The sequence below is a fragment of the Crinia signifera genome, chromosome 7 (genome assembly GCF_055691185.1).
Source record: "Crinia signifera chromosome 7, ASM5569118v1, whole genome shotgun sequence".
NCBI lineage: Eukaryota > Metazoa > Chordata > Amphibia > Anura > Myobatrachidae > Crinia > Crinia signifera.
Window position 1 is genome coordinate 20,464,352 of NC_139223.1, and position 27,747 is coordinate 20,492,098.

At 45.7% G+C, this 27,747-nt stretch overlaps 1 protein-coding gene and 1 long non-coding RNA gene across 2 annotated transcripts in view; both read right to left on the reverse strand.

Moving 5' to 3' along the window:
• Positions 1–5,348: 5,348 nt before the first annotated feature.
• LOC146021089 (E3 ubiquitin-protein ligase TRIM39-like) lies at positions 5,349–6,698 on the reverse strand. Its single transcript, XM_083154889.1, has one exon. It carries the CDS (start codon positions 6,696–6,698, stop codon positions 5,349–5,351), a length of 1,350 nt encoding a protein of 449 aa, XP_083011015.1.
• Positions 6,699–17,129: 10,431 nt separating this feature from the next.
• LOC146021406 (uncharacterized) overlaps positions 17,130–27,747 on the reverse strand; it is a 67,935-nt gene continuing 57,317 nt past the window's right edge. The window contains exons 5-6 of the long non-coding RNA XR_014450894.1: positions 18,819–18,871; positions 17,130–17,631 (exon numbers count right to left, since the gene is read on the reverse strand). This is a non-coding gene — a long non-coding RNA (uncharacterized LOC146021406). The remainder of the gene's footprint in view (positions 17,632–18,818; positions 18,872–27,747) is intronic.

The following is a 27,747-nucleotide window of genomic DNA, read 5'->3' on the forward strand; positions in this document are numbered from 1 at the left end:
TATACACGTGTGTATAGCAGCATTACATGCACATGGGCAGTATGACTGGCGAGTCCCTGAGCGCCCATACACGTGTGTATAGCAGCATTACATGCACATGGGCAGTATGACTGGTGAGTCCCTGAGCGCCCATACACGTGTGTATAGCAGCGTTACATGGACAGTATGACTGGTGAGTCCCTGAGCGCCCATACACGTGTGTATAGCAGCGTTACATGCACATGGGCAGTATGACTGGCGAGTCCCTGGGCGCCCATACACGTGTGTATAGCAGCATTACATGCACATGGGCAGTATGACTGGTGAGTCCCCGAGCGCCCATACACGTGTGTATAGCAGCGTTACATGCACATGGGCAGTATGACTGGCGAGTCCCTGAGCACCCATACACGTGTGTATAGCAGCGTTACATGCACATGGGCAGTATGACTGGCGGGTCCCTGAGCGCCCATACACGTGTGTATAGCAGCGTTACATGCACATGGGCAGTATGACTGGCGGGTCCCTGAGCGCCCATACACGTGTGTATAGCAGCATTACATGCACATGGGCAATATGACTGGTGAGTCCCTGAGCACCCATACATGTGTGTATAGCAGCATTACATGCACATGGGCAGTATGACTGGTGAGTCCCCGAGCTCCCATACACGTGTGTATAGCAGCATTACATGCACATGGGCAGTATGACTGGCGAGTCCCCGAGCTCCCATACACGTGTGTATAGCAGCATTACATGCACATGGGCAGTATGACTGGCGAGTCCCTGAGCGCCCATACACGTGTGTATAGCAGCATTACATGCACATGGGCAGTATGACTGGCGAGTCCCTGAGCGCCCATACACGTGTGTATAGCAGCGTTACATGGACAGTATGACTGGTGAGTCCCTGAGCGCCCATACACGTGTGTATAGCAGCGTTACATGCACATGGGCAGTATGACTGGCGAGTCACTGGGCGCCCATACACGTGTGTATAGCAGCATTACATGCACATGGGCAGTATGACTGGTGAGTCCCCGAGCGCCCATACACGTGTGTATAGCAGCGTTACATGCACATGGGCAGTATGACTGGCGAGTCCCTGAGCACCCATACACGTGTGTATAGCAGCATTACATGCACATGGGCAGTATGACTGGTGAGTCCCCGAGCGCCCATACACGTGTGTATAGCAGCATTACATGCACATGGGCAGTATGACTGGCGAGTCCCTGAGCGCCCATACACGTGGGTATAGCAGCATTACATGCACATGGGCAGTATGACTGGCGAGTCCCTGAGCGCCCATACACGTGGGTATAGCAGCATTACATGCACATGGGCAGTATGACTGGCGAGTCCCTGAGCGCCCATACACGTGTGTATAGCAGCGTTACATGCACATGGGCAGTATGACTGGTGAGTCCCCGAGCGCCCATACACGTGTGTATAGCAGCATTACATGCACATGGGCAGTATGACTGGTGAGTCCCCGAGCGCCCATACACGTGTGTATAGCAGCGTTACATGCACATGGGCAGTATGACTGGCGAGTCCCTGAGCGCCCATACACGTGTGTATAGCAGCATTACATGCACATGGGCAGTATGACTGGCGAGTCCCTGAGCGCCCATACACGTTGGTATAGCAGCATTACATGCACATGGGCAGTATGACTGGCGAGTCCCTGAGCGCCCTTACACGTGTGTATAACAGCATTACATGCACATGGGCAGTATGACTGGTGAGTCCCCGAGCGCCCATACACGTTGGTATAGCAGCATTACATGCACATGGGCAGTATGACTGGCGAGTCCCTGAGCGCCCTTACACGTGTGTATAACAGCATTACATGCACATGGGCAGTATGACTGGCGAGTCCCTGGGTGCCCATACACGCCGTTTCAAAGACACATCCCCTTGCGAGTGCATGCAGCAGGAGAAATCATTCTACCTTTGAAAAAGCTGCATCTCTACAAGCAGCGAAACACGTCAGGTTTAACCTGGACCAGGACAAGCTGACCCCTCTTGGACCCACCACTTGGATTCCCTATACCCTGGGCTGCTCTTTTCCACCCTGAGAGACACTTAACCCTCGGACATCCCGCATCCGCGGTGCACCTATTTTGGCACCACACAACCACAGTTTCAAGCAGGAATCAGGGTTGGTCTCCTACAACTGAGATCACTGACCAGCCGGTCTTAATAGCTACCAACCCTGAGGACACCTGCATATGGTCATCCCTATATATTGGAGCCTCTAGCGACGTGAGAGACACCTAGCGGCCATCCACCAGCTGCCCACCCCATCACACTCATTGGGGCTCGGACCCTCTGAGGTCCCACAGTCGCATCAATTTGAGGACCATTACAAGTTTTGGAACCAGATGACAACGGCCAACAGTGGTAACTATCAGCCCACAGGGTAAACTGAACTTCTCAGCCACTCAATTCCCTTCCCAACTATACATATTGGGTCCACCTTCATCCAGCCTCTGGTCCAGTTATTGTTACATTTTTTATTGCTATTTTATGTATTTTTTCATTGTATATTTTTTATGGTAATTTTGTATACAACTGCCACATGCAATGTTGTTTTAAATAATATTAAATATTTTGTGATTATTTCATCAATACCAGCGCCACTTCCTTTCTTTTTTTATTCTGGTTACCTTGGGGCTGACTACCCCTTTATTAAGTGGCTGCTCTTGGCTTAGCACCCGTGGTAGCGCCTGTCCGTGCACCCTAGGGAGCACTCCAGCATCCGATGGTCTGAGAGCATCGAATGATTTCCCCTGCCTTCGCAGAAATAAGTTAGTGGAGAATTACTTATATTTGAAGGCAGCAGGACGAAGACAGGGAGGGCGGCTTATGTTGTGACGTCAGCCGCCCGCCCTCTGCACACCTTGTCCCGCCCACAATCCCATGGGAACGGCCAGCGTTTTGGTGGTGACGCCTATGAAATGCTGTGCCGTTACCCGAGCCTGTCGCCACACTCTCCTGAGCCATACCGCTCCGTGCTAGCTGCCCGTCGACATTGTAAATTGTTGCGGCTATCGGGGTAGGGCCTGGATTTCGTTAACTCCGAATGAAAAAGAATCGGCCCCATTAGAACTTTGTATCAGGACCTGAAATGCATGTAAACTGTTGCACTGATGTTCCTTGTAGCTATATCTTGTCTTTTGCTGACATCTAGTGGTCACTTCTAGTCATTACATGTTTTAATAAACTCAGTAGCGGTAGATGTGTGATATACAACATACTGTACTATAGTAATGTGCCATAGTAAGTGTCTGTATTTGTGGGAACAGGCAATAAAATCTGTGTAGGTGTAAAACTTTCATCTTCTCTTTTATGCAGCTGTTTGCACAAACAATTCAGACCCGAAAAGCGCTGCATATGGGAATCCTGGTTTTTCATCGTGTTTAATATTTCCCAAACCAGCCTTTGAGGGATCAGGACATTTCCCTGATATATATCTCTGGTGTATTCTGTTATTTTGGGGCTGCAGTGTTACGATAGAGGCACCGGCTGAACATCAATGATATTATATAATGTTAGTAATTGTGCTAAAATAAGATTTCAAATGTATTATGGAATCCTGCTAACAGTCACATCAATAGCAAAAAATAAGCATCTAAAAAAGCCACAACGGTTTCCCATTACAGCGTTTGGCTGCCGTCTTACATAGAAAGAATGCAAACGATAATCAGGATAATTCACATTTATTGGTGCAATATACAGTTTATTGTCCAAATAACAACAATATATAACGCATGTGAATCCAAGACCAATGGAGACCCCCCTTCCCCCCCCTACAGGATACTGTGCTCCCAAACCTTCCCTATAATCTGTAATGCAGTTACTGAACCGATTCACGAATCCCAAAAGTGTCTTCAAACATCAATTAATACAGGTCACCCTGGTAACGGCGCTAGAGAATGAGGACTTTGTCCCGGTGGGAAAGGGTCGTCCCGAATAATGTGGAATCATTCTACACGTGAAGAACGTTGCAGATGTTGATAAGAAATGAAAAAAGACCAAGCCTATGGTGATCATATCGTCACGGCCCTGCTCGGAGACGGTGCACAAATCCTCGAGAGGACGCAACAAAACATTGAATGAAATGAAAATTTCATGTCTATAACTTCATGGAATGTCCACACAAACATGGCGTCTCCTCTGTACCCCCCTAGGGCGGTGGTTCCCAAATTGTGCGCCTAAGCTCCCTGGGGTGCCTCGGAGCACTTGCAGGCTTGCCTCAGGTTGGTGGGGTATGGGATCATTAGCTCTACAACAACTTGGCCGACAAGCATTGGGTCTACACCATTAGGTCGGCATGCAGAAAGGTTGACATGGGTTAGGTTGACAGGGCCATTGGGTCGACATAAGCATTAGGTCAACACGGGCAAGGTCGACATGGGCATGGTCGACAGTGAAAAGGTTGACGGGTTTTTTCACTGTTTTTTTTACCCGAATGTCAACACAGTCAACATGGACACAGTTTAAAGTGCACCGCATCCCCTCGCTGCGCTCGCTGCGCTTCGGGCACGGAGCCTCGCTACGCTCGGAACACTATTTTATTCTCCCACCACGTCCTAGTGGATGGTAGGGCATGAAATACCGCCTGTCGGCACATGTCGGCTCAAAAAACAGTGAAAAACCCCAATGTCGACCTAGACCCATGTCGACCTTTGTGCATGTCAACCTAATGGTGTCGACCCAATGCTTGTCGGCCTTCTTGTTGTAGACCAAATGACCGTATCCCGGTTGGTGGTCCAGAACCAATTAAAATTATTTATGATCAATGCAATAGGCAAAGTCAGTGCTGGTGGCTTCCAATAATACTGCGAGTGAAGTCCGGCTCATTCTGCCGAGATCCCCTGTTCAATGCTGTCAGGTTATTCTGGTTCACTCGCAAAGGCAAATTCACTCTCTAATGGACTAAGATGTAACATGTGCAGAGAGTTAGATTTGGGTGGGGTTTTCCTTGAAACTGATATCTATATTGCAGTGTAAAAATAAAGCAGCCAGTATTTACCCTGCACAGAAACAATATAACTCCCAAATCTAACTGAATATGTTACATCTGCCCCCCTGCAGTGCACATGGTTTTGTCCATTAGAGAGTGAATTTGCCTTTGCGAGTGAACCAGAATAACCCCCATAATCCAGAGCTGATATTGTCTCTTCTATGTTCTCTCGGAGCACCACACAAGGGGCCCGATGTAATGACGCTTGAGTTTGGCAGGCCGTTCAGGATGCTGGTGGAACTTGGGCTTTGTTTTAAAGGGTCAATCACTTAAAAGGCATCTGACCCAAGATCTACAGCATCTTCAAGGTCCTTCATGCTCAGAGGTCCTCGGTCTAACTTTTCAGCTTGATGCAGCTGTTTTCAAAAATGTAGAAGGCAGCATGCAGGGGCTCGGTGAAGGTGGCAGTGAAGGTGTGTAGGTGTCTAGTTGGACTCAGCTGGTAGAAGGACAGATACCCAGCATCATAGTTCAGGTGGACTCCCACAGCCTGGATTGGGGCACTGCAGGCCACCGAGTTCTGTATGTTGTTGTGAGATGTCCCGAGGAAGTTTTGGAAAAATAGTGTCCATGACTTTCTGTTGTATCCGATAAATGAGTCGTTACCGGCAATCTTTCTCTCGATGCTCCTGTAGGCCACTCCCACGATCCACTTCTTAGCGTCACTCACGTCCACTTCCCAGTAATGTTGCCCAGAGCTTAGTAGGTTTGTGCTTAGAACCTGGCAGGATTTAAACCTCTCTGGGGTCTCCGGGTACTTCTGAGAAGTGGCGACGTGAGAAGCAGATTTCAGATCACTTGAAATGACAATTTTATTGTGCGCTGTGTTTATGTCCATGGTCAGGTCTGTCTTCTTCACATCGGAAAACTGTCGTATCGCCATCAGGTCAAGCAGGCTCTCAGCAAAGCTTAAAATGCCCATGTGTAATATGAGGGACACGGAACCCTCGTCTACGATCCCATTCACATACTCGTTACTGTCACTGATTTTTCTGGAGCCCCTGCGGCTTACTTCTTCGGTGGATGTTCCTCTCAGTACAGTTAACGGATTTGTTACCTTGCGTAATCCCTGAATGCTGCTTATTTTTTGGGAAAGCTCAACCTTCTTCTTTTCCAGTTGCTGAACCAATCCATTGACACGGAGCAGAGCCTGTTGTTCCTGCCTGGAGACCTCACTAGTGGCACTTTTCTGCAGAATGTCCAGCTGTTCAGTCATATCCCTAAAAAGTGCAGCCACTCTTTCAGTGATCCCAGCGGCAGCTCCTTGTACCTCCTGCTGTGTTTTTAGAAGTCTCTCAAGTTTTCTTTCGTTCTCCTCATTTTCTTCGGTCAGCTTGTCTATGATGTCTTGCAGGCTTGCAACTCTCTTCTCAAAGGCATCCTTTAGGGGGTCTACCTTGTGGCCTCGATGTTCTCCTACAATGCAGCATGAAACGCAGATGCAGGCTCCATCCACGGAGCAGCAGAACTCAATCAGCTTGTCATGGATTGGGCATTTCATATCACTGATGGAATTGGTGGGTTCAACCAAAACGTGCTCGGTAGACTTGCTGTGCGTCTTCAGATGTTCTTCACAAATAGAGGCTTCACAGTGCAGGCATGTTTTGGTGGCAGGCACCTTCGTCTGGACGCAGTAGCTGCATGGGATCTCAGTCGCTTGGTTGGTGGGGTCGGGTTGCTCCATTTTGCAATTAAAGGTGGAGAATTCAAAGATGGAAAAGTTTGCAGGGCTCCTGGTGTGTCTCTGGTCTCCTGGATTTCACTGACAGGGGATCAGTCACAGAATGCCAGGGAAGTTCCTGCGGCTCTGTCCTTTCAGAAAGCATGTAGTTATAGGAATGTTCCCTTAGTTGTTTATTATGGTTATTAGATATCTTATCTGCTGAGTAACATAAAGATCAGAGTTCAGATTCAGTAACTAAATGCACGCAGCCTTGAGTACACACGTACAGAGATTTTATTGCTGTGATTCTAATGTAAATAGTAAGTTTTCTCAGTGTGCAAAGTGTTCGATGAGTCCATTAAATAATACAGACCCCCAACTCCTGCATGGTAGTACAGTATAAACATCACACAGGCCATTCGTATCCTTCCAAAACCTCACCAAGCTGGACCGGTGCTGACGCATCTGCCTATGTCACTTGCATACGCAGGTTGGCTCTAGTAAGATTCATTTTACCGGTTAATATTACTTTATCACCATAACATCAATTTTATGTAGCTGATAATAATAATAAGAATAAAAATAAAAATACAAATAATACAAAACTTTGCAGAATGGAGTTTTACTAATAAAAACATTAATACGAATATTTTTTTAATAGCTTGTAGCACTATGTTAACAATAACCTCCTTTTCTGTTTTTGAAGTTGTGGTGGGTTTACGATGCAAGCCCTAGACATCTCTGGTGGCTTTATAATGCAAGCCCTAGACATCTGTGGTGGCTTTAAGATGCATCTCCTAGACATCTGTGGTGGCTTTGCAATGCATGACCATTACATTTGTGTTGACTTTGTGATGCATGCCCTAGACAACTGTGGGGGCTTTACAATGCATCTCCTAGACATCTGTGGTGGCTTTGCAATGCATGCCCTAGACATTTGTGTTGACTTTGTGATGCATGCCCTAGACATCTGTGGTGGCTTTGCAATGCATGCCCTAGACATTTGTGTTGACTTTGTGATGCATGCCCTAGACATCTGCGGGGGCTTTACAATGCATCTCCTAGACATCTGTGGTGGCTCTGCGATGCATTTATTTTTTATTTATTTACAGTTTCTTCTATAGCGCAGCAGATTCCGTTACAGTTTCTTATATAGCGGTAGCAGATTCTGTTGCGCTTTACACTTGGAAACAGCAGTGATTAAACAAACTGTGTAGATACAAACTGACATAAAGGTAGGAGGGCCCTGCTCACAAGCTTACACTCTATAGGGATAATAGGAGGGATACATAAGGATAGAATTCCATAGCATGGCAGTCCCACCAGATTACAAGACCTGATGGAATGCAATTAGATATGAATGCTACTGGAGGTTGTTTGGGTGTTACGTGTCCTCCCAACCTTTTCATACCCCCACTATCCACGTCGGCTTGGAGTGATGCAGACACAGTCTTTAGGTATGGAATGAAAACGCAAACATGCGCAAAAGTGGTTTGTGAAGGAACACACCAAGTACGAGAGTCACAACGTTCAGAAGTCCAGTGCTTAGAAATTCACAAACCAAAATTGTGATACTACAAACCATGAAATTCATCATTGAACAAACCATTCAAAGAGAAGTTCCAAAGCATTTCTATATGCATTTAAATTAAAAACGCAATTCCAAATTTGCATAATAAAATTTATAAAATCAATGAAAAAAAAATCTTCATCTAGTGAAGGGGATTGTGCACTCAGCAATGCAGAGTACACACCACCAGATAAAGTGCTGTGATCAGTGGCAGTGGAGGTTGGGATTGATGTGCCCGGCGCACAGAACCTTTGGGGTGGTGGTGGATTAACCGGCGCACTATGCATAGGGGGGTGGTATGGGTAGTTGGGCGGGGATCAGTGGCAGTGGTTGAGCGGCGCACAAAACCTTTGGGTTGGTGGAGGATTAACCGGCGCACTATGCATGGGGGTGGTATGGGTAGTTGGGCGGGGGGGGGGGCAAAGGCCTATGGCATATTGAATATGGCGTTACGTCACACTCATCTGTCAAATTTTCAGCAGCTTTGCATAACCTACCGCTATGTACAATACATTTGAAGATGCGGTACTGATCCGGGTTCATCTTCCTCGCCTGACTGGGCATGTGATTCCTGAAATTTTGAAATTCATCCGTGAGCTTTGATAACACTTCCTTCATTCGCCTATAAAAATGCTCTGGGCTGAAAGCAGAAGAGCTGGTCCCCGTGGAGGTTCGCTTCCTCCTTCTCTTCTCAGGAGGTGGTTCCAAAGGTGCCTCCTCCTGAGGACCCTCCATCTCGACACGGGCTTGAGGCTCTGCTTCCAGCTCGTGGGTTACATCCTGTTTACCAAAAACAAAAATATCATGCCAGAGGTATAGTGGACCTTTACCCTTACCACTATCATGCCAGAGGTATAGTGGACCTTTACCCTTACCACTATCATGCCAGAGGTATAGTGGACCTTTACCCTTGCCACTATCATGCCAGAGGTATAGTGGACCTTTACCCTTACCACTATCATGCCAGAGGTATAGTGGACCTTTACCCTTACCAATATCATGCCAGAGGTATAGTGGACCTTTACCCTTACCACTGTCATACCAGAGGTATAGTGGACCTTTACCCTTACCACTGTCATACCAGAGGTATAGTGGACCTTTACCCTTACCACTGTCATACCAGAGGTATAGTGGACCTTTACCCTTACCACTGTCATACCAGAGGTATAGTGGACCTTTACCCTTACCACTATTATACCAGAGGCAGAGTGGACCTTTACCCTTACCACTATTATACCAGAGGTATAGTGGACCTTTACCCTTACCACTATTATACCAGAGGTATAGTGGACCTTTACCCTTACCACTATTATACCAGAGGTATAGAGGACCTTTACCCTTACCACTATTATACCACAGGAATTATAGTGGACAACAAAGCTTTTCTACAGGGTTGAGGATGAATTATAAAAGCAGCTACTGTACATAATTATATATTTCTGCCCTGTTTCTGTTTTTCTTGTTACCCCGGCCATTGCTGTGTTACCTTTACAGTGCATCAATTACAGCTTTTATTGTCTTACTTGCTTACGGGAATTGACTCCCACATTGCCGCACCATATAAGGCAAATGCCGCTGACACGTAGTTTATTGGCGTGCAATCTGTTATTTTTCTTTATCTCTGTCGCATTCTTTATTGCTTTGAGTTGTAACTCCCTGTTGTATCTCACATTCTCTGCATTCCGCATCTGCTTCTAGTTTTACTACTGATCACATGCAGGGCAGCCGAGAGGAATGCCGGGTCCCAGTAAAAAACATTTGGGCGTGGCCTGGGTGCAATTAAGACCCAAATAAATCAATGGATGATTTTATTTATTATGTATTATCATGAAACCTCAATAGCCCAGTCTCGGAGACTTTTATATGCAGGTATAATTCTGTATTTTTGTATAGTGTAAAAAGTCGATATTCAGAAAGTAGACATATGTCTCCTCCTGTGGGCATCATGTGTAGAATGTGTACAGCATTAATGAGGGCATTATGTGTAAGGGGTATACTACAGTGGACATTATGTGTATGGGACACTACTACTATCGGCATAATGTGTATAAGGGACACTACTACCATGGACAATTGGGGGTTTATTCTGTTTGGTACGGTGGGACCGTAAACAGGCGGATCGGGTTTTTTTCAACTTTCGCAATGCGCATGTGCGGCGACCTCACACCGCTCACGGACGGGTCTCTCCGTGCGAAAAAACCTGTCCACAAGAGCACGGTCATTGTGGGCGGCATGGGGGCGTTTTAGGGGAGCGGCCGGAATAATGAGGGAAACTGGGCATAAACATGGGCGTACAAGGGGGTGTGCACCAAAAATGTACGGTGCTACAACCGCCTCGATCGGCGAACGCGCCGTGCATTTTGGCCCAAAAACAGGCGGACACCAAAGATAGCTCCAGACCACCCCTAGAGATACCGCATGAGAGCGGACGCCTGGGTCTGCTAATTACCGCTGATTACTACACAAACACATACACCTGAATGTAATAAGCAATGCTGCAGCCTATTAAGTGAAAACCATTATTTCACTACCTGCAAGCCACACACAGCACTCAAACACATTGGAACCTTATCTTTCTACACTTCAACATGGAAAGGTTTGTTTAATTTTAGGTAAGATTCATTCAAAGACCTGCTTATATATGTCAAGGTAGTTATTTTATAACCATCTACACCCATTGTGTAAGTGTTTTTGTATACTTTAAAAAGCAGGACACTCAATTCACAGAAGTCGACATGTGTCCATTTTTCCACTGTAACACCAACATAACTTTAGTTAAAAGTACAACCAATGTGGGGACACATAGATAGTGATTAAAATGCCACATTATAACATAATAAATATTCATGTAAGGAGGGGTAAAATGTATTTTTATTAGGCTGTTCATTAAGGTAGACAATTGAGGTAATAGAAAACAATAATTAAATAACAATTAGAATCATTCTTTTAATTGCCTTAATCATAGTTGAAAGGCTAGATTTGCAGTGCCATATATGTGAAGGGTATGTCAGCGTGCACGCACGCTGAGTTTTCCATTGAAAAAAGGCGAGACCCGTCCGTGCACTGTGGCGTACGCTCAGATATACGGAAGATGTCGGTGTGAAAACGGACGAGACCCGTCCGTATACGGTGGCCTACGCTCTGTTGTACGCCAGTTATCAGTGGCTAAGAGGAGAGCCGTCCGTGCACGGTGGCATACGCTCCAGTGTACGTCACTCCCCTTTGTCGGTGTTTGTGACCGTCCGTGTGTGGCTGTTCTGTGGGCAGACTTACGCTCACTGTCCGCGTACGGGGAAACGTACGGTGAAACGGACCGTACCTACGTTTCACCGACCTAACCAGAATAAGGCCATTAGTGTAGGGATCACTACTGATGTGGACATGATGCAGGGGCGAATTGGGTTAGAAAACCAGCCTGAGAAATTTCCGGCAGCACCCTAATGGGGACTGTGACTGATGAGAGGATGTGTATGATGATAGGCGGGGTCTGCATATAATAAAGTGTTAAAGAACAGCGTCACTCCGGGATTGTCAGCAGTGTAGACATGGGATGCAGTCAATTTACCTACAATCAAAATCCAGACAGTCAAAATACCGACAACCAGCCTGGTGCATGGCCTACATCACAAAACGTACCAGGAAAGACTAAAAGATCTTAATATGTATAGTTTAGAGCAGAGAAGGGAAAGGGGGGACATGATAGAAACTTTCAAATATATCAAGGGTTTTAACAAGGTACAGGTGGGAGACATTCTTCACAGGAAGAGGAGCAGCAGAACACGAGGACATACACTGACACTAGAGGGAGGAAGGTACAGGTGGGAGACATTACTCACAGGAAGAGGAGCAGCAGAACACGAGGACATGCACTGACACTAGAGGGAGGAAGACATACCTCCCAACTTTTGAAGTTGGGAGGTCGGGACGTTCGCGCGGCTCCCGAAAAGGGGGCGCGGCCTCGAGAAAAGGGGGCGTGGCCTCACGGGGTGACGTGAACTCCGGCCACGCCCCGTTTTCGCCGCTCGTCGGCGCTGAATAGACGCTGTGCGCATGCGCACAGCGTCTATTCTCGGCAAGCTGGGGGGGCTCCCAACTGTCCCCCCCACCACGGGACAATGGCGGCCCCGGGCGGCCCCGGGCGGGACGCGGGAACGTCCCCGAATATCGGGACGTTCCCGTGGTAAGCGTGACAGTTGGGAGGTATGGGAAGGTGCAGGTGGGAGACATTAGTCACAGGAAGAGGACATGCACTGACACTAGAGGGAGGAAGATTCAGGGGAAATGTGAGGAAGAATTTTTTCACAGAAAGAGTAGTAGATAAGTGGAATAGCCTCCCAACAGAGGTGGTAGACGCAAATACAGTAGTACAATTTAAACATGCTTGGGATAAGCATATTGATATCCTTACAAAAAAATAAGGATCAAATATGGTTTGAGGTAACATGTTTAAAAAAAGGGGCAGACTAGATGGGCCAAGTGGTTCTTATCGGCCATCAAATTCTATGTTTCTATGTAACCATTGACCGGCGGTCACAATACGACAAGGTCAAAATACCGACAAGGTCAAAATTCCGACATTTAAAATGCCGACACGGTCAAAATACTGAGATATATAATGTAGACAGGTCAAAAAGTCAACATGAGTTTAGGTCGACAGGTAACGAGGTTGACATGGGATTTTCACTGTTTTTTGAGCCGACAGGCGGTATTTCATGCCCTACCATTCACTAGGGTGTGGTGGGAGAATAAAATAGTGTGCCGAGCGCAGCGAGGCACCATGCCCGAAGCATTGCGAGCGATGCGAGGTGCTGCGGTTGACTTCCAGCTGTGTCCATGTCGACTGTGTCGACATTCGGGTAAAAAAAAACTGTGAAGAAAACCCATGTTGACCTCGCGACCTGTCGACCTAAACTCATGTTGACCTTTTGACCTTTCTAGGGTTGGAAACTGCAGATATAAATAATAGTTAAAATTAATAACTCAATCAAGTAGTAACATTCTTTTGAATAACCATATTTCCATTAATTTGCAAGTATCGGATTTTCCTCTGAAGCTGTGTACACACCGAGTGATTTGGCCAAGCTATTAGTCAAAATCAACTAGAAGATTAGCTAGAATCGCTCCTTGTGTACACTGCAGCCAATAGCGATGCGCAGCCCCGCAGCATTGCTATCACCCCAAATAGACTGTGGAGGCAAGGTCATTTTCACTAATTCACTGCACACCGTGTATTTGGGGAATCGGTACATCTGTCAGACCAGACTTAGGTCTACTCTCATGTCAACCTAATGACTGTCGACCTAAAACCATGTCGACCTTGGCCCATGTCGACCTTAAGTCATGTTGACATTGAGCCATGTCGACCTTTAACCCTGTCGACCTAAGTCTGGTCTGACAGTTTCCGTATTTGGCCGCTGCTTTAGGTAGTTATATATCTCTGACAGCTACTGTAACTACAACTTGATTTTGACTTGGCTGTCAAAATTGCAATTCCTCCAGCCCTTTAGTGCATGGGTCCTCAAACTGCGGCCCTCCAGATGTTGTGAAACTACAAATCCCAGCATGCCTTGCCACAGTTTTAACACTCCCTTATATCAAAACTGTGACAAGGCATGCTGGGATTTGTAGTTTCACAACATCTGGAGGGCCGCAGTTTGAGGACCCATGCTTTAGAGCTTAAAATACTACTGTGATGGTCCAGAGATTTAAATCTGCTTTGTTTCCTTTGTGGTGCTGGTATGGAGGTCTGGTCACGCTACAGTTCCAGCCGGATTACAGCTCCTTCTGGATCCAGTTCCTCACCATTTGCTCCCGATTCCAGTTCAGCTCCAATTATCAACGAGTCTCCTCGGTATCTCTAGTATCATTTCCTCTACAATGAAGTTATTGTTCTTGGCATGCCTTAGTCTCTCTCTCTAGCCATCATCTTCTCACACCATGAGAAAGAGCTGGGTTAAGCCACCTAGCTTCAGCCATACTACTAGAGTGTCTACTTCAATACCCCACACCAACCTGGACCAAACCAGACCCTTATGCCTGACAACTATTTTACTCAAGGTGAAACATTACATTAGTGAGCATTTTAAGAAAACTGAAAATTAATTCTCCTAAACGAAAACTCCAAAAATCACCTACTAACGGGACTGTTAACCAACCAGCCCCGTTCCAGCCACATAACTCCCATTATCCACTCCCTTCACTGGCTGCCCATAAAATGGCAAATAATTTTTTAGATTAACTTACTGAGATTCCAAGCCCTACATGACCAAGGCCCAAGGTCCCTGACGCAGCCTCTTATTCCATACTGTCCCCGCCGATTACTGCGATCTGTAGATGAAGGACTTTTAACAGTACCTAGAATCTACTGTAATTCATCTGGGGGTCGAGCGTTTAGCTATGTGGCTCCGACTCTATGGAACTCACTTCCCCGCACAGTACGAGAGACCCACCATTCTAGAATCCTGCAAAAACAGACTCAAGACTTTCCTGGGTACTCTTTACCTAGAACGGCGCCCGTCGCGGGCATCGCGGGTACATTTATGCCTGCCCGCGACGCGACCGACGCGATGCCCGCGATTTTCCCATTGAAAACCATGTTAAATCTGAAAAATCGCGTCGGTCGCGTCGCGGCCGGCCATAAACGTACCCGCGATGCCCGCGACGCGATGCTCACGATTTCCCATAGGGAACAATGTTAAAAGTCGCGATGGACCCGATTTTAGTGTTAAATGGCTCAATCAACCCGATTTTGCCATAGGAATCAATGTTAAATGGGCCACAGAGCCCATTAACCCTTAAATGTCCCCAAAAATTTTTAACGCCACCCCACGATCCACGCGAACCCGAAGCGTGGCGAGCGCAGCGAGCCCGCGAGGGGCGGCGGTACGCGTCCTACGACCTTTTCATGCCCTACTATCCACGTCGGCGTGGTGTGAGAATATAATAGTGTGGCGAGCGCAGCGAGCCACCGAGCCCGAAGCGTGGCGAGCGCAGCGAGCCCCGCGAGGGGACGCGGATACCTTCACAGTTATACGCGTCCCCTCGCGGGCTTCACAGGTGTCCGTGGCGACCCGGACACCTGTGAAGCCCGCGAGGGGACGCGTCTACCTGTGAAGGTATCCGCGTCCCCTCGCGGGGCTCGCTGCGCTCGCCACGCTTCGGGCTCGGTGGCTCGCTGCGCTCGCCACACTATTATATTCCCACACCACGCCGACGTGGATAGTAGGGCATGAAAAGGTCGGAGGACGCGTACCGCCGCCCCTCGCGGGCTCGCTGCGCTCGCCACGCTTCGGGTTCGCGTGGATCGTGGGGTGGCGTTAAAAATTGTTGGGGACATTTAAGGGTTAATTGGGCCTAATTCAGGGTTAATATGGCCAAATCGGGTCAATTGAGCCATTTAACAGTGAAATCGCGGTCAATCAGCCTTTTTTAACATTGTTCCCTATGGGAAAATCGCGGTGATCGCGGTCATCGCGGGCATCGCGACCATCCAATTTTACCCGCGATGCCCGCGATTACCGCGATCACCGCGATTTTTACCCGCGATGACCACGATTTCAATCGTGGGCGCCGTTCTAGGTAAAGAGTACCCTTTCCTGTTTACTCGAGCATTTCTGTAATTCCTATAGTTTATAGTATAGTATAGTTTGTGAAAAGCTTTTCTGTACTTCATTGTTCCTGTACTGTATTACATTCATTATGTCTGTTAAGTGCCTTGAATCCTATTGGAGAAAGAGAGCTATATAAAAAAAATATATATATTATTATTAATATTATTATTCAAAAAATCCTCGCAAAAAATTGTTCATAAAAAACTTCTTGTAGGATATATGCAAATCATTAATTTCTAAACTACCGTATATACTCGAGTATAAGCCGTGTTTTTCAGCACATTTTTTTATGCTGAAAAAGCCCCCCTCGACTTATACACGAGTCAGCAGAGATCAGTGGCGTGTCAGTTATCCAGTCGGCACTGCCCCTGTACTGCAGTGCTATGTGTATGATAACTGGTGGGCCTTCCCATCTCACCCCCGGCTCTGTCAGCTGACCCTGCTCCGCCTCTGCTTTTAAGCAAAGGCATGCAAGTCCTGGGCTGCGATTGCCTCTCTGCACCACGTGACACTGCGACATAGCGGCGCCCTACGATGACCATGCAGCTGCTGTAGTGACAGCCGGAAAAAGGGAAACATCTTTCGAGCCGCCAGGAGGACTCACAGCCACAAACAGGGCTCAGTAGGTCTGATGACCCAGGACCCCCAGTCACGGTCCACAAGACCAGCATCCATGTCAACAGAAGAACACTTCACCAGGCCGGAGAGAGCTGACCTGGCATCATGCTGTCAGAGGTGAGGAGACCAGCAAGGAGAGGACTCGCAGGCCGGAGCCTAGGTGCGGAGGAGAGTGGGTGAGAGGGGCTATCAGGTTAAGGGTTAGAGGAGGCCGGCATGAGGGGAGATGCTGTAAGGATAAGGGAGTGGGCGAAGAGGGCGTCATGAGGGGAGTGAGGAGTCTCTGGATCTGTCCTTGGTCCCACTTATGTAGCTGCTGCATTTCCCACCCTAGGCTTATACTCAAGTCAATACTTTTTCCGAGTTTGGGGTAAAATTAGGTGCCTTGGCTTATATTTGGGTCGGCTTATACTAGAGAATATACGGTAAGACCTTTTTTATATCATTTTGTGCCACTTGAGCTAACATGCAACATTTTAGACTTGAGGGACGAGATTTAATAGGATGAGAGATTCTGAAAGTGAGAGATTTAAAAAAAAAAAATCAGTTTTTTTTTAAAGCGGCAATCATTTACACTGCAAAATCACACTGGTTTTGCAGTGTAAATGATTGCCGCTTTAAAAAAAACCTGGAGATTTCTTTCAAATCTCTCACTTTCTGAATCTCTCATCCTATTAAATCTCACCTGACATGTCTACAGGAACCTCGCAATGGGGACGAACCCTACTTGCAAAATTACCACCGATAAATGCTTACAGTGTAATAAGATGAATTAATAAGTGTATCATTTGGAAACTTTATTCAGCGATGGCCTACATACCCAAACTTAAACAGCTTAAATGACATCTAACATCTTAAGCTTTGAAAGCACTCTACCGTTTAGCTCTTATTCTCACCCCCAGTAGTCTCAGCAGAGCTCCTTTCACATCTTTGTTCCGCAGACTGTAGATCAGAGGGTTTATCATAGGTGTGATAACTGCGTACAGTAATGTAAAGACCTGTTCCAGGAATTTGGTGGATTCTGACACTGGTAGCATGTACACAGTAAAACTGGTTGCAAAGTAAATAATGACAACGGTGATGTGGGATGAGCAGGTGGAGAAGGCCTTCTTTCTGCCGTCCTTAGATTTTATCTGCAAGATGACCCTGATAATTTCTATATATGATAAGCAGAGTAAAACAATGAGAGATGCAAGAATCAATATTTCAACATAAATAACAATGTAAACCGTTTTAATGCCGGCACAGGCAATGCTGATCACGCCTTTGGCATCACAGAAGAACTGCTGTATGGTGTTAGACTGACAGAAGGACATTAAAGTCACTGGAACTGTAACCACAATTGAGTTTAAGCATCCTAACACCCAAGTGGCAGATGCCAAGAAGAGACACTTTGTACTGTTTAGGATATCATTATAGTGTAAGGGATCACATATAGCAACATATCGGTCATAGGCCATAATGAATATTAGAAGGTCCTCTGTGTAGGCAGCCACAAGATAAAAGTACATCTGGGTGAAGCATTGTACGAAGGACACAGTATGATCCCCAGATAGTAACATGTACAGCAGGTTGGGGACGGTATTGGTTGTATAACAGACATCTACTAAGGCCAGGTTACAGAGGAATAGATACATGGGGGTGTGTAACTGAGCATTAATATATATCACTGTGATTATAATTGAATTGATGATAACTCCAAACACATATAGGAAGAAAAATACACAGACAGCCAATGATTTATAATTAGGTTTTGCGTAAAAAGGCAACAATCGGAATTCTTTCATGTAGGTCTGGTTTTCCATGTCACATGCAGATTATTCTGTAAAGAAACATTATCAGTTACTGTGTCAGGTATGTACTATCACTAACCGCTACCTGGAGTTTGTCAATCGTTCGGGAATGCCGGCTGAACTCGGATGTTTTTGCTTTTTTCTTGCCTTGCGATTGCCCCTTTAAAAAAAAAATCCAAGTTCGGCCAGCATCCTGCACGGCGGCCCAACCTGGGAGGTCATTACATCCGGCCCACAGACTCAGTTGCACACATATATACAAGTTCCACTATGTAGACAACATTTATTGGTCACCCCCATGCAAGTGAGCTCTTGCAGAAGATGTGATTTCTTAAAGGTAAAAAATGGGTAGAGGGGCATTGTCTAGGTCAACTGCTAATGAAATTGTTTGCCAGAAGGAGCTAACCAAGTTTGAAAAGGGGATTAAACAGTAGTCAGCTGTTCAATTAGAGGTACAGTATGAGCGGGATGTTAGCTAGATGGTAGCTACCTTACACATTTCATCATTAATGTGTGGAAGAAGAATGGTCATTGCAGGAATGTCCCTCACCTTTGAAGACCCAGAAACTGCAACCCAGGGACCGGAGAGTTCTAATCATGGAGCTGCAAAGAACAAGGGTTTAGAATTTGATGGCAGAGAAGTACAACCTGGCCTGTGTAGTCTGCCCCATGTGGAACCATATTAATACCTCAAAGACTATTTGATCCTTATTTCTTTGTATAGATATCCTTATGTCTATCCCATGCATTGTTAAATTGCTCTACCGTCTTAGCCTCTACTCCCTCTGATGGGAAAACAATGACCATAGTTAATCTCGGGCGCTCCCTACAGCTGTCTTCCAAGGGAGCTAATGCTTAATAGGGAGTAGTCAATTTCCAAACAAGAAACACAAAAAGATACAACAAATTGTAATAAGCAGCGCTCAATAAAAATTATTGTAAAACACAAGTGAATGTGTAAAACCAATGTTTTAATAAGATTGGATAATATAATAAAGTAAACTTATTAAAAAATTAGTTCTTCAGGAACGACACAGACAATTTTAGCACTAACACCTGCACTGGATCAAGGGTCCATTCCAATGGGGCATGAGGAAGTTCCCAAAAGTCAAATGACCACACTGGTCACCACTGGAGCAAGGAATGAGGCACAAAATTGCAATCAATCCAAGAAGGTAAGGTCCTCACTAGGCTTGCGGCATCAGCATCCAGGTGTAGAAGTTGGGGAGCTCAGGTAATGATGGTATTGTACAAGGTGTCCAGGGAATGTAGCAGGTAGAGTAATAAAGTCTTTGTGACTAGTTCCTGGGGGTTCTCCAATGCGTTTCACTGCTATGGCCTGACAGCTTTCTCAAGGAAAACCGTCTTGGCTCGATTGCAAATTTTGCACCTGGTTCCTTCCTCCAGTGGTGACCAGTATGATAAATTGACTTTGGGAACTTGCTCATGCCCCATTGGTATGGACCCCTGATCCAGTGCAGGTGGTAGTACTAAAACTGTATGTGTAGTTCCTGAAGAACTTAGTTTTTATTGCATTACTTTATTTTATTATTTTGGCCATTCTACACATTTACTTCTAGGTAAGTTTTGTGATGTGGCCATGTACCGTTTTAGTTGTCCTTCTTTAGGCCATCTTACTTAAGGTGGAATGGTGAAACATACTGCCTGCTGTTGTCCAGGACCTTGTGGACAGTTGGCCAAGAAGGGTGTGTGCAGTAATCACAGCATGTAGTGGACCTACAAGTACTGACATCAATAAGATTTTGTTGACCTTTTTGCTGTCAGTGTGAAACCATCTTTATCTACAGAGTGTATATTGTACATGACAAAGTATCAAGAAATTCTGTAACCTGCCTACAGTACATTGACAGCTGTTTTCTTTCTCTTTTCAGATATTCATCAAAAATGTTTTTTGGTCATATCTATCAATGGCAATGGTCCCAATACTCTTCAAAATGTATTTTTAAATAAGGATAATTTATTCTTTACATGATCTTATTCTAAGCTAATTGTTTAGATTTCTAAACTCATGTAATATCTGTATAAGGAGTGAATTACAATATCTTCACTTACAGAATGTATATACTGTGTAAAGGAAAATTTACTTATACTATAATTTTTTTTAAAAAATATTAAATGAAATATTAGGATATAATAAATATATAATTAATTTAGATAATTCCATCTCTTGCATTTAGGGATGCCAATCCCGGGGCATTTTTTCAATCCCGGGAATCGGGATTGAAAAATGCTCAATCCCCGGATTCCTGGGATTGGCATCTCTAATCAGTTTAGGCCAAAAAACACGCTACAAAGAAGCCCAGTCCCCCCCCAGCTCCAGCCGCCCCGCACATTCATTTACTTACACCGGCGGCCGGGAGCAGGGCAGACATTCTGAAGACAGGAGCGGGAGGCGGCGGTAGCAGCAGCAGCAGAGCCGCCCGGAGGGCGGGCGGCCGACGCTGCTAGGTCCGGTCCAGGTCAGAGATGATTCTGGAGCGGGTATGGGCAGTCCGACCTGCGCAGCGTGATGGTCAGAGGTCACGCTGCGCAGGTCGGACTGCCCATACCCACTCCAGACTGCAGTCTGGGGATCAGGAACTACTGGGTAGCGTTTGAGCACTCGCTCAGACGCTGCCCGGCATTAGATATGCGCATATAATCCCGAAATCCCAGGATTGGAAGATCCAATCCCGGGATTCAAATCCCGGCGTTTTTTAGGCCAAATCCCGGGATCCCGCCGATCCCGATCCCGGGATTGGCCACCCTACTTGCATTGAAACAAATTTTTAAATTATTATTTGAGACATTTTAAAATTAGATTTCAACAAACTAAAAGTTTCTAAATTGTTGAAAAGATGCTGATGTCATTCAGATATCAGAAGATGTAAATTTACTATCCATTGGCTACCCAGAGCCACCAACGATTGGCATATTTAAATGGTGGATTTAAAGTGGTAACAGAAATAAATGCAGGATCATCTAGCATTTTTTTCTTCTTCTTTCTTCTTGACAACCATTAGTTGAGCTGCTTATCATCTGCAACTTTAATGTTACACTGGTAAATGGAACAGTTTTGTAACCTGGCGTGATAGAATATATACAGAATCAAATAAATGATAAGCGGCTAGAATGGGTCCGGGAAACCATCTATCTCCCAATAGTAACACAAAGAAATCCAAAATTGGACCGTCACTAGCGCTGTTTGCAACAACTAATCTCCCAGTGTGGATGCCTCAGGAGATGAGTGCTGCAATCTGATCCTCACTCAATTGAAGAGTATGACCGGTCTCACTGATCGCCTCCCTTGACGTGTGCGGTAGACAGAAAACTTACTTTAGAATTCTATCCCGCGTTCACGTAGCTGGTACTTTGTCAAGGAAAGTGATCTTCAAATAAACATCTGTGTGTCAAAATTGAAACAAAACTTACTTTTAAGTTCAATCTCGCGTGCATGTAACAGGTACTTGGGTCACCCAGGCAGTCACTCGGTAGTCACTCGATGGGGGGTAACAAACTTTTATTCCACACGATAAAAACACACAGGAAAAGCGGGGCACAGGTGCACGTTCGGAAGCGCAGATGATCCGGCGGGTTCGCGCTGCAGACGCAGCCGCTGTACACACTTCTGAACGGTCCTGGTTCCCTTCTGTAAAAACGCTGCTGTATGGAGCAGGTAGGACGGCGTCAACGCATTTCGGAACCTGAGTTCCTTTTTCAAGACAAGCCATCGGTAGTTCTTAGATCCTTTTAACAGGTAGCCGCTGGATCACATGATCATCAATTCTCCAATCGGAACCTGAATAGCCCGGCTTGCATCTTATACAATCAGTGCCACAACTTTCACTACTAATCGGCATGAAAAACGGCCTGAATACTGATCACAATAGTCCAGAACATATATCATAGTGTATACAATATGATGTACAAGGATAAAATACATAAAATCCTTAAAATAATGAATAGTTAAAACCACTATAAAAAACTTTTATAGTGGTTTTAACTATTCATTATTTTAAGGATTTTATGTATTTTATCCTTGTACATCATATTGTATACACTATGATCAGTGGCGTAACAATTAGGCCGCAGCCCCCGCGGTGGCGGGGAGGCGCCGGGGGGCTGCGGGCGCTGGTGGATCTCCGCCAGCTCCCCACTGCATGTGGGTGCAGCGGGAGCTGGCAGGGGGGTCTGTGCGGCGCGGAGGTACCTGTTTAAGGGAGAGCCTGGAGGTCCCTGCGCCTGCGGCGCTGAGTATGATGCTGCCGGGGTCCCTGCAGTGAAGTGGAAATAACGCGCTATCTCCGCTGGAGATAGCGCGTTATTTCCACTTCACTGCAGGGACCCCGGCAGCATCATACTCAGCGCCGCAGGCGCAGGGACCCCGGCAGCATCATACTCAGCGCCGCAGGCGCAGGGACCCCGGCAGCATCATACTCAGCGCCGCAGGCGCAGGGACCCCGGCAGCATCATACTAGGCGGCGCAGGGACCTCCAGGCTCTCCTTTAATACAGGTACCTCCGCGCCGCACGGACCCCCCTGCCAGCTCCCGGGGGGGTCCTTTAACGGGGGGGGGGGGGGGCAGCTGCAAAATTGTCCGGGGGGGGGGGGGGGGGCGGTGAAATTGTCCCGGCGGGGGGGCGCAAAAGTTTTAGTTACGCCACTGACTATGATATATGTTCTGGACTATTGTGATCAGTATTCAGGCCGTTTTTCATGCCGATTAGTAGTGAAAGTTGTGGCACTGATTGTATAAGATGTAAGCCGGGCTATTCAGGTTCCGATTGGAGAATTGATGATCATGTGATCCAGCGGCTACCTGTTAAAAGGATCTAAGAACTACCGATGGCTTGTCTTGAAAAAGGAACTCAGGTTCCGAAACGCGTTGACGCCGTCCTACCTGCTCCATACAGCAGCGTTTTTACAGAAGGGAACCAGGACCGTTCAGCAGAGCCGGCCCTAGCCTAAATGACGCCCTAGGCAAGACTTTGGCTGGTGCCCCCTAGCACCGCCACTAGTTCCGCCTCTGACCCTGCTCCCCTTTCCCCGCACCATCAAACCTCATCAAAACTGTCATCATTTTGGTGCTCCTACCAGCAATATTTTAAATAGAAACAGTGCACACATTTGGTGCGCAGCCCAAACAGGGGTATGTTCTTGCTTGGAAGGGGCATGGCCACACAATTTTACCCCCAATTCAAATTATGCCACACAGTAGTACAACTTTATTCACATTATATCATGCGATGGTGTCCCTTATTCACGTTACATCACACTGTAGTACCACTTTACCTTATATACATTACTCCTCACATTATTCACATTATACCCTTAGAAAAAAATCCTGAGAAAATATTGTATTTTAACCACCTCCATGGCCACACTGCAACCCAGCACAAAGCAATGTGTGCTGGGCAGAGGAGAAGAGCTGCAGCTGCTGCTGTCACTTAAGGGGAGGGGGCCCGGGGCCCCCACTGGGCCCTCCCATCAGACTTTGGCCTGGGTAATTTGTACCCCCTACCCCTTTCTCTTGGCACCCCTGATAATACCACACAGTAATGCCCCTTACATATCACACACATTATTAATGTCCTTATAACCATAATGCCCCTTACACATTATGCCAACCTTTATGAATGCCCTTCATACACATAATGACACACATAATGCCCCTTACACATATGTTGCACATTATTAATGCCCTTATACACATGACACACATAATGCCGCACATTATTAATGCATTTATACATGACACACATAATGCCCCTTACACATATGCCGAACACTATTGCACAACCAACCCACCCGCAGACAGCACTTGCACAGCCGCTAACACTCTGACCTCTGCCTCTGCTTGGATACAGATGTTTCCTCATACATCTTGTCTCAATAGGCCATGCAGCTCCTGGCAAGTTCTGCTAAAGTTGGGTGCATTTTTTGCTGAAAATTCATCTTATTTGCATTGTGATGTGACCAGGACACACAAGGAGCTTCCAATGATTAAAATTATATGTGGCATGCCTATATTTTGTGTGCGACTGTGGCTGTACCTGCATACGGAATGCTATGTTACAGTGATTTCCATGAATACACTATTTCATATGCAGATACAGCCTCACTCACACACAGAATATAGGCATGCTGCATATCATTTTAATCAGTAGAAGCTGCTGATGCCCCTAGGCATTCCAAATGCCCTAGGCAATTGCCTAGTTTGCCTATGCCTAAGGCCGGCCCTGCCGTTCAGAAGTGTGTACAGCGGCTGCGTCTGCAGCGCGAACCCGCCGGATCATCTGCGCTTCCGAACGTGCACCTGTGCCCCGCTTTTCCTGTGTGTTTTTATCGTGTGGAATAAAAGTTTGTTACCCCCCATCGAGTGACTACCGAGTGACTGCCTGGGTGACCCAAGTACCTGTTACATGCACGCGAGATTGAACTTAAAAGTAAGTTTTGTTTCAATTTTGACACACAGATGTTTATTTGAAGATCACTTTCCTTGACAAAGTACCAGCTACGTGAACGCGGGATAGAATTCTAAAGTAAGTTTTCTGTCTACCGCACACGTCAAGGGAGGCGATCAGTGAGACCGGTCATACTCTTCAATTGAGTGAGGATCAGATTGCAGCACTCATCTCCTGAGGCATCCACACTGGGAGATTAGTTGTTGCAAACAGCGCTAGTGACGGTCCAATTTTGGATTTCTTTTTAATGTTACACTGTTAGGCTGGGAAACATTTGTTATGCAGATACAGTTGCAATTACAAAGTGAATATAGGTATGCTGTATATCAATTTAAATCAGCAGAAGCTGCATCCGATATTAGCATAATCATGTGTAAAAGATGCATTGAATGAGAAAAAGGACATGTACAGTACATGAGCTATTTTGACAGAAATAAGTCTATTTTTCATTTTTAAGGTTAGAAATAATTTTTCAAATGTTTATTTGTTAATTGTGTACTTATAGTTGATTTTGAACATTGTGGAGTACAACTCACCCAACCAAAGCACCTCTATTTATGTCCAACTTTCTGGAACTTTTTTTCTGTGAGACTTGCTACCTCTGCTCCCATTACTTCCAGGCCTACAACTGTTATACTACAGTATATGATGCATTCCGATTGGTTTGAAAAATCGGACGCTTTCTGCTCTTTAAATACCATCAGAAGTCGTATCTGATTTACATTTGTAGCGTTAAAGACACACACCATTACATGGGCAAAGATTTGGGAAAAGTCAGACATTCTAACGTCTGACTTTGAGTGACTTTTTCGAGGCTGCTAATATCGGCTCCTGATACATCCCAGTCATTGAATAATAAATGGAGAAACATCACTTAAAGTTGAAAAATGGAACATACTAAAAATTGTCCAACGACGATGCCATGACTGCTGTACAGGACTGGTTTGCGGAGCAATCTCTGGACTTTTTGTGAACCAAATCAAGAGGTTTGAGCATCGATGGGAGACGTGTATTAAAGTAAATGGAGACTATGTAGAAAAATAAATGCTGTTTGCTCATAATTTTTTGTTATTCTTGGTCAGAAGGAAAACTGGCTTTTGGAATCAACCTCGTATGTTTATATGTTAATTGATAGATTCTTACCCGCATAAAATACTTATATACTTATATGATGATGCCAGGCAAGCCTTGGCCAGGCTTCTCCAAATTTCCTTTAAAATGGGAAATTTGGAGAAGCCTGGCCAAGGCTTGCCTGGCATCATCATCTGAAGCAAGTCGTCTAAAGCAAGCAATGAGTTAGAACTGGAGTTTGGACTGGATTTGGACATAAACCGAAATACTGCCACATTTTATTTTGCTTTTCCCAAATTACTATCTATCTCCGCCTCTGAGCTGAGGAAAGCTATGTATTACTCTTTGTTTTACTGTTTCTTTCTATCTTCATCATATACCTCTACCCCCACTGTATGCAAAGCCTGTATGCTGTTCCTTCACTGATTGCACACCCTGCCAGCAACAAGCTGGCAGGGTGTGTCAGCTTTGGAAGAAAAGTGGTTCATAAATACAAATATTATTATTACTGCTGCCTTTGAGCAGCATGATCAAGATGGCGCCGCTGATGGCTGCCTAGGAACTGTGCAGCTCAGTCAAATATATTCCCTGTGTGATAACTGTACTGTCTGCTTGTATTGTTACCTACCTGGCTGTTTCGGCGACCAGTGGCGCCGCTGATGGCTGCCTAGGCACTGTTCAGCTTGGTGGGCAGTGCTATTTTTCAGCAGGAACGAGCAGGAACTCAGTTCCTGAACCTCTAATTAAACATGACATCATCAGGAACTGAAAATGTACTTTTCAGAAGATAAGTGTTATTTTAAAGTCACCTGTGAGTGCCTTTGTTTCTAAATACAATATATACATCTATCTCTCCCTCCCTCTCTCTATTATATATGTTTTTTTTTATTGAATTGATCCACCCCCAGACCTGGAGTTCCTGAACCTATTTTTCCAGAAAAATAGTACTGTTGGTGGGTATGTGTTCCCTGTGTGATAACTGTACTGTCTCTGCTTAAAGTTACCTACCTGGCTGTAGCAGTGACCAGTGGCGCCGCTGATGGCTGCCTAGGCGCTGTGCAACTCGGTGGGCATGTGTTCCCCACATGTAATGTCTTAATGAAATGTATGTAATGCCTTCTCCCCCCCCCCCTTCATCCCTGCTTGATGCTGCACTGTAAATCCACAAAAAATTCCTAGTGTGCGCAAGCATACATGGCCAATAAAGTTGATTCTATTCTATTCTACAGTATATGTTACAGTGCTACAGCTTTCACACACTTGATTGTTGTGCAATTTAGTGAAAACCAATATACTGTATATAATCAGTCATTCACACCTGAGTCCTACAATCCTACTAGGGGTCTAGTATCTGAAGGGTCTAGTTATAAAGGGTCATCTTTAAATTAATAGCAGCGTTATACCCGCGTTATATTATTTATAACTTCCTTGGATATCAATTGTGAATTGACTCCTCTCTATATTCCATCAACAGGTAAACCTATTTCAGATTTCTACTGCAGAACATCGCTTTAAATCTGTAAAAGCTGCTATTGTGGTTTTATCTGTGCTATGTGAAGAACTTAGAAATATTGGGATAGTGCTACTGCTCTTACATTGGTTTGGTCTGATTAGCACCTTTTGCTGGTGGGGGAGGTGTATTGGGATGGGGCAGCTAATTCAGGATGGACATATGTTTTTTTAGGCTTATATATTGAGTTTATTTTGGGACGTCAGGGGTCTAGTATCTGAAGGGTCTAGTTATAAAGGGTCATCTTTAAATTAATAGCAGCGTTATACCCGCGTAAACCCGAAGGAAACCAGAAGGCAAAGAACAAACCATCATTACTGCTGAAGGACTGCATTATATCCAAAAAAACTCAGGAACATCATGTGGCCTCAACTCACCTTTGCCATGAGTGGACCAGGCCCACCACCCCTACGGATGAAAACACCTGGACTACC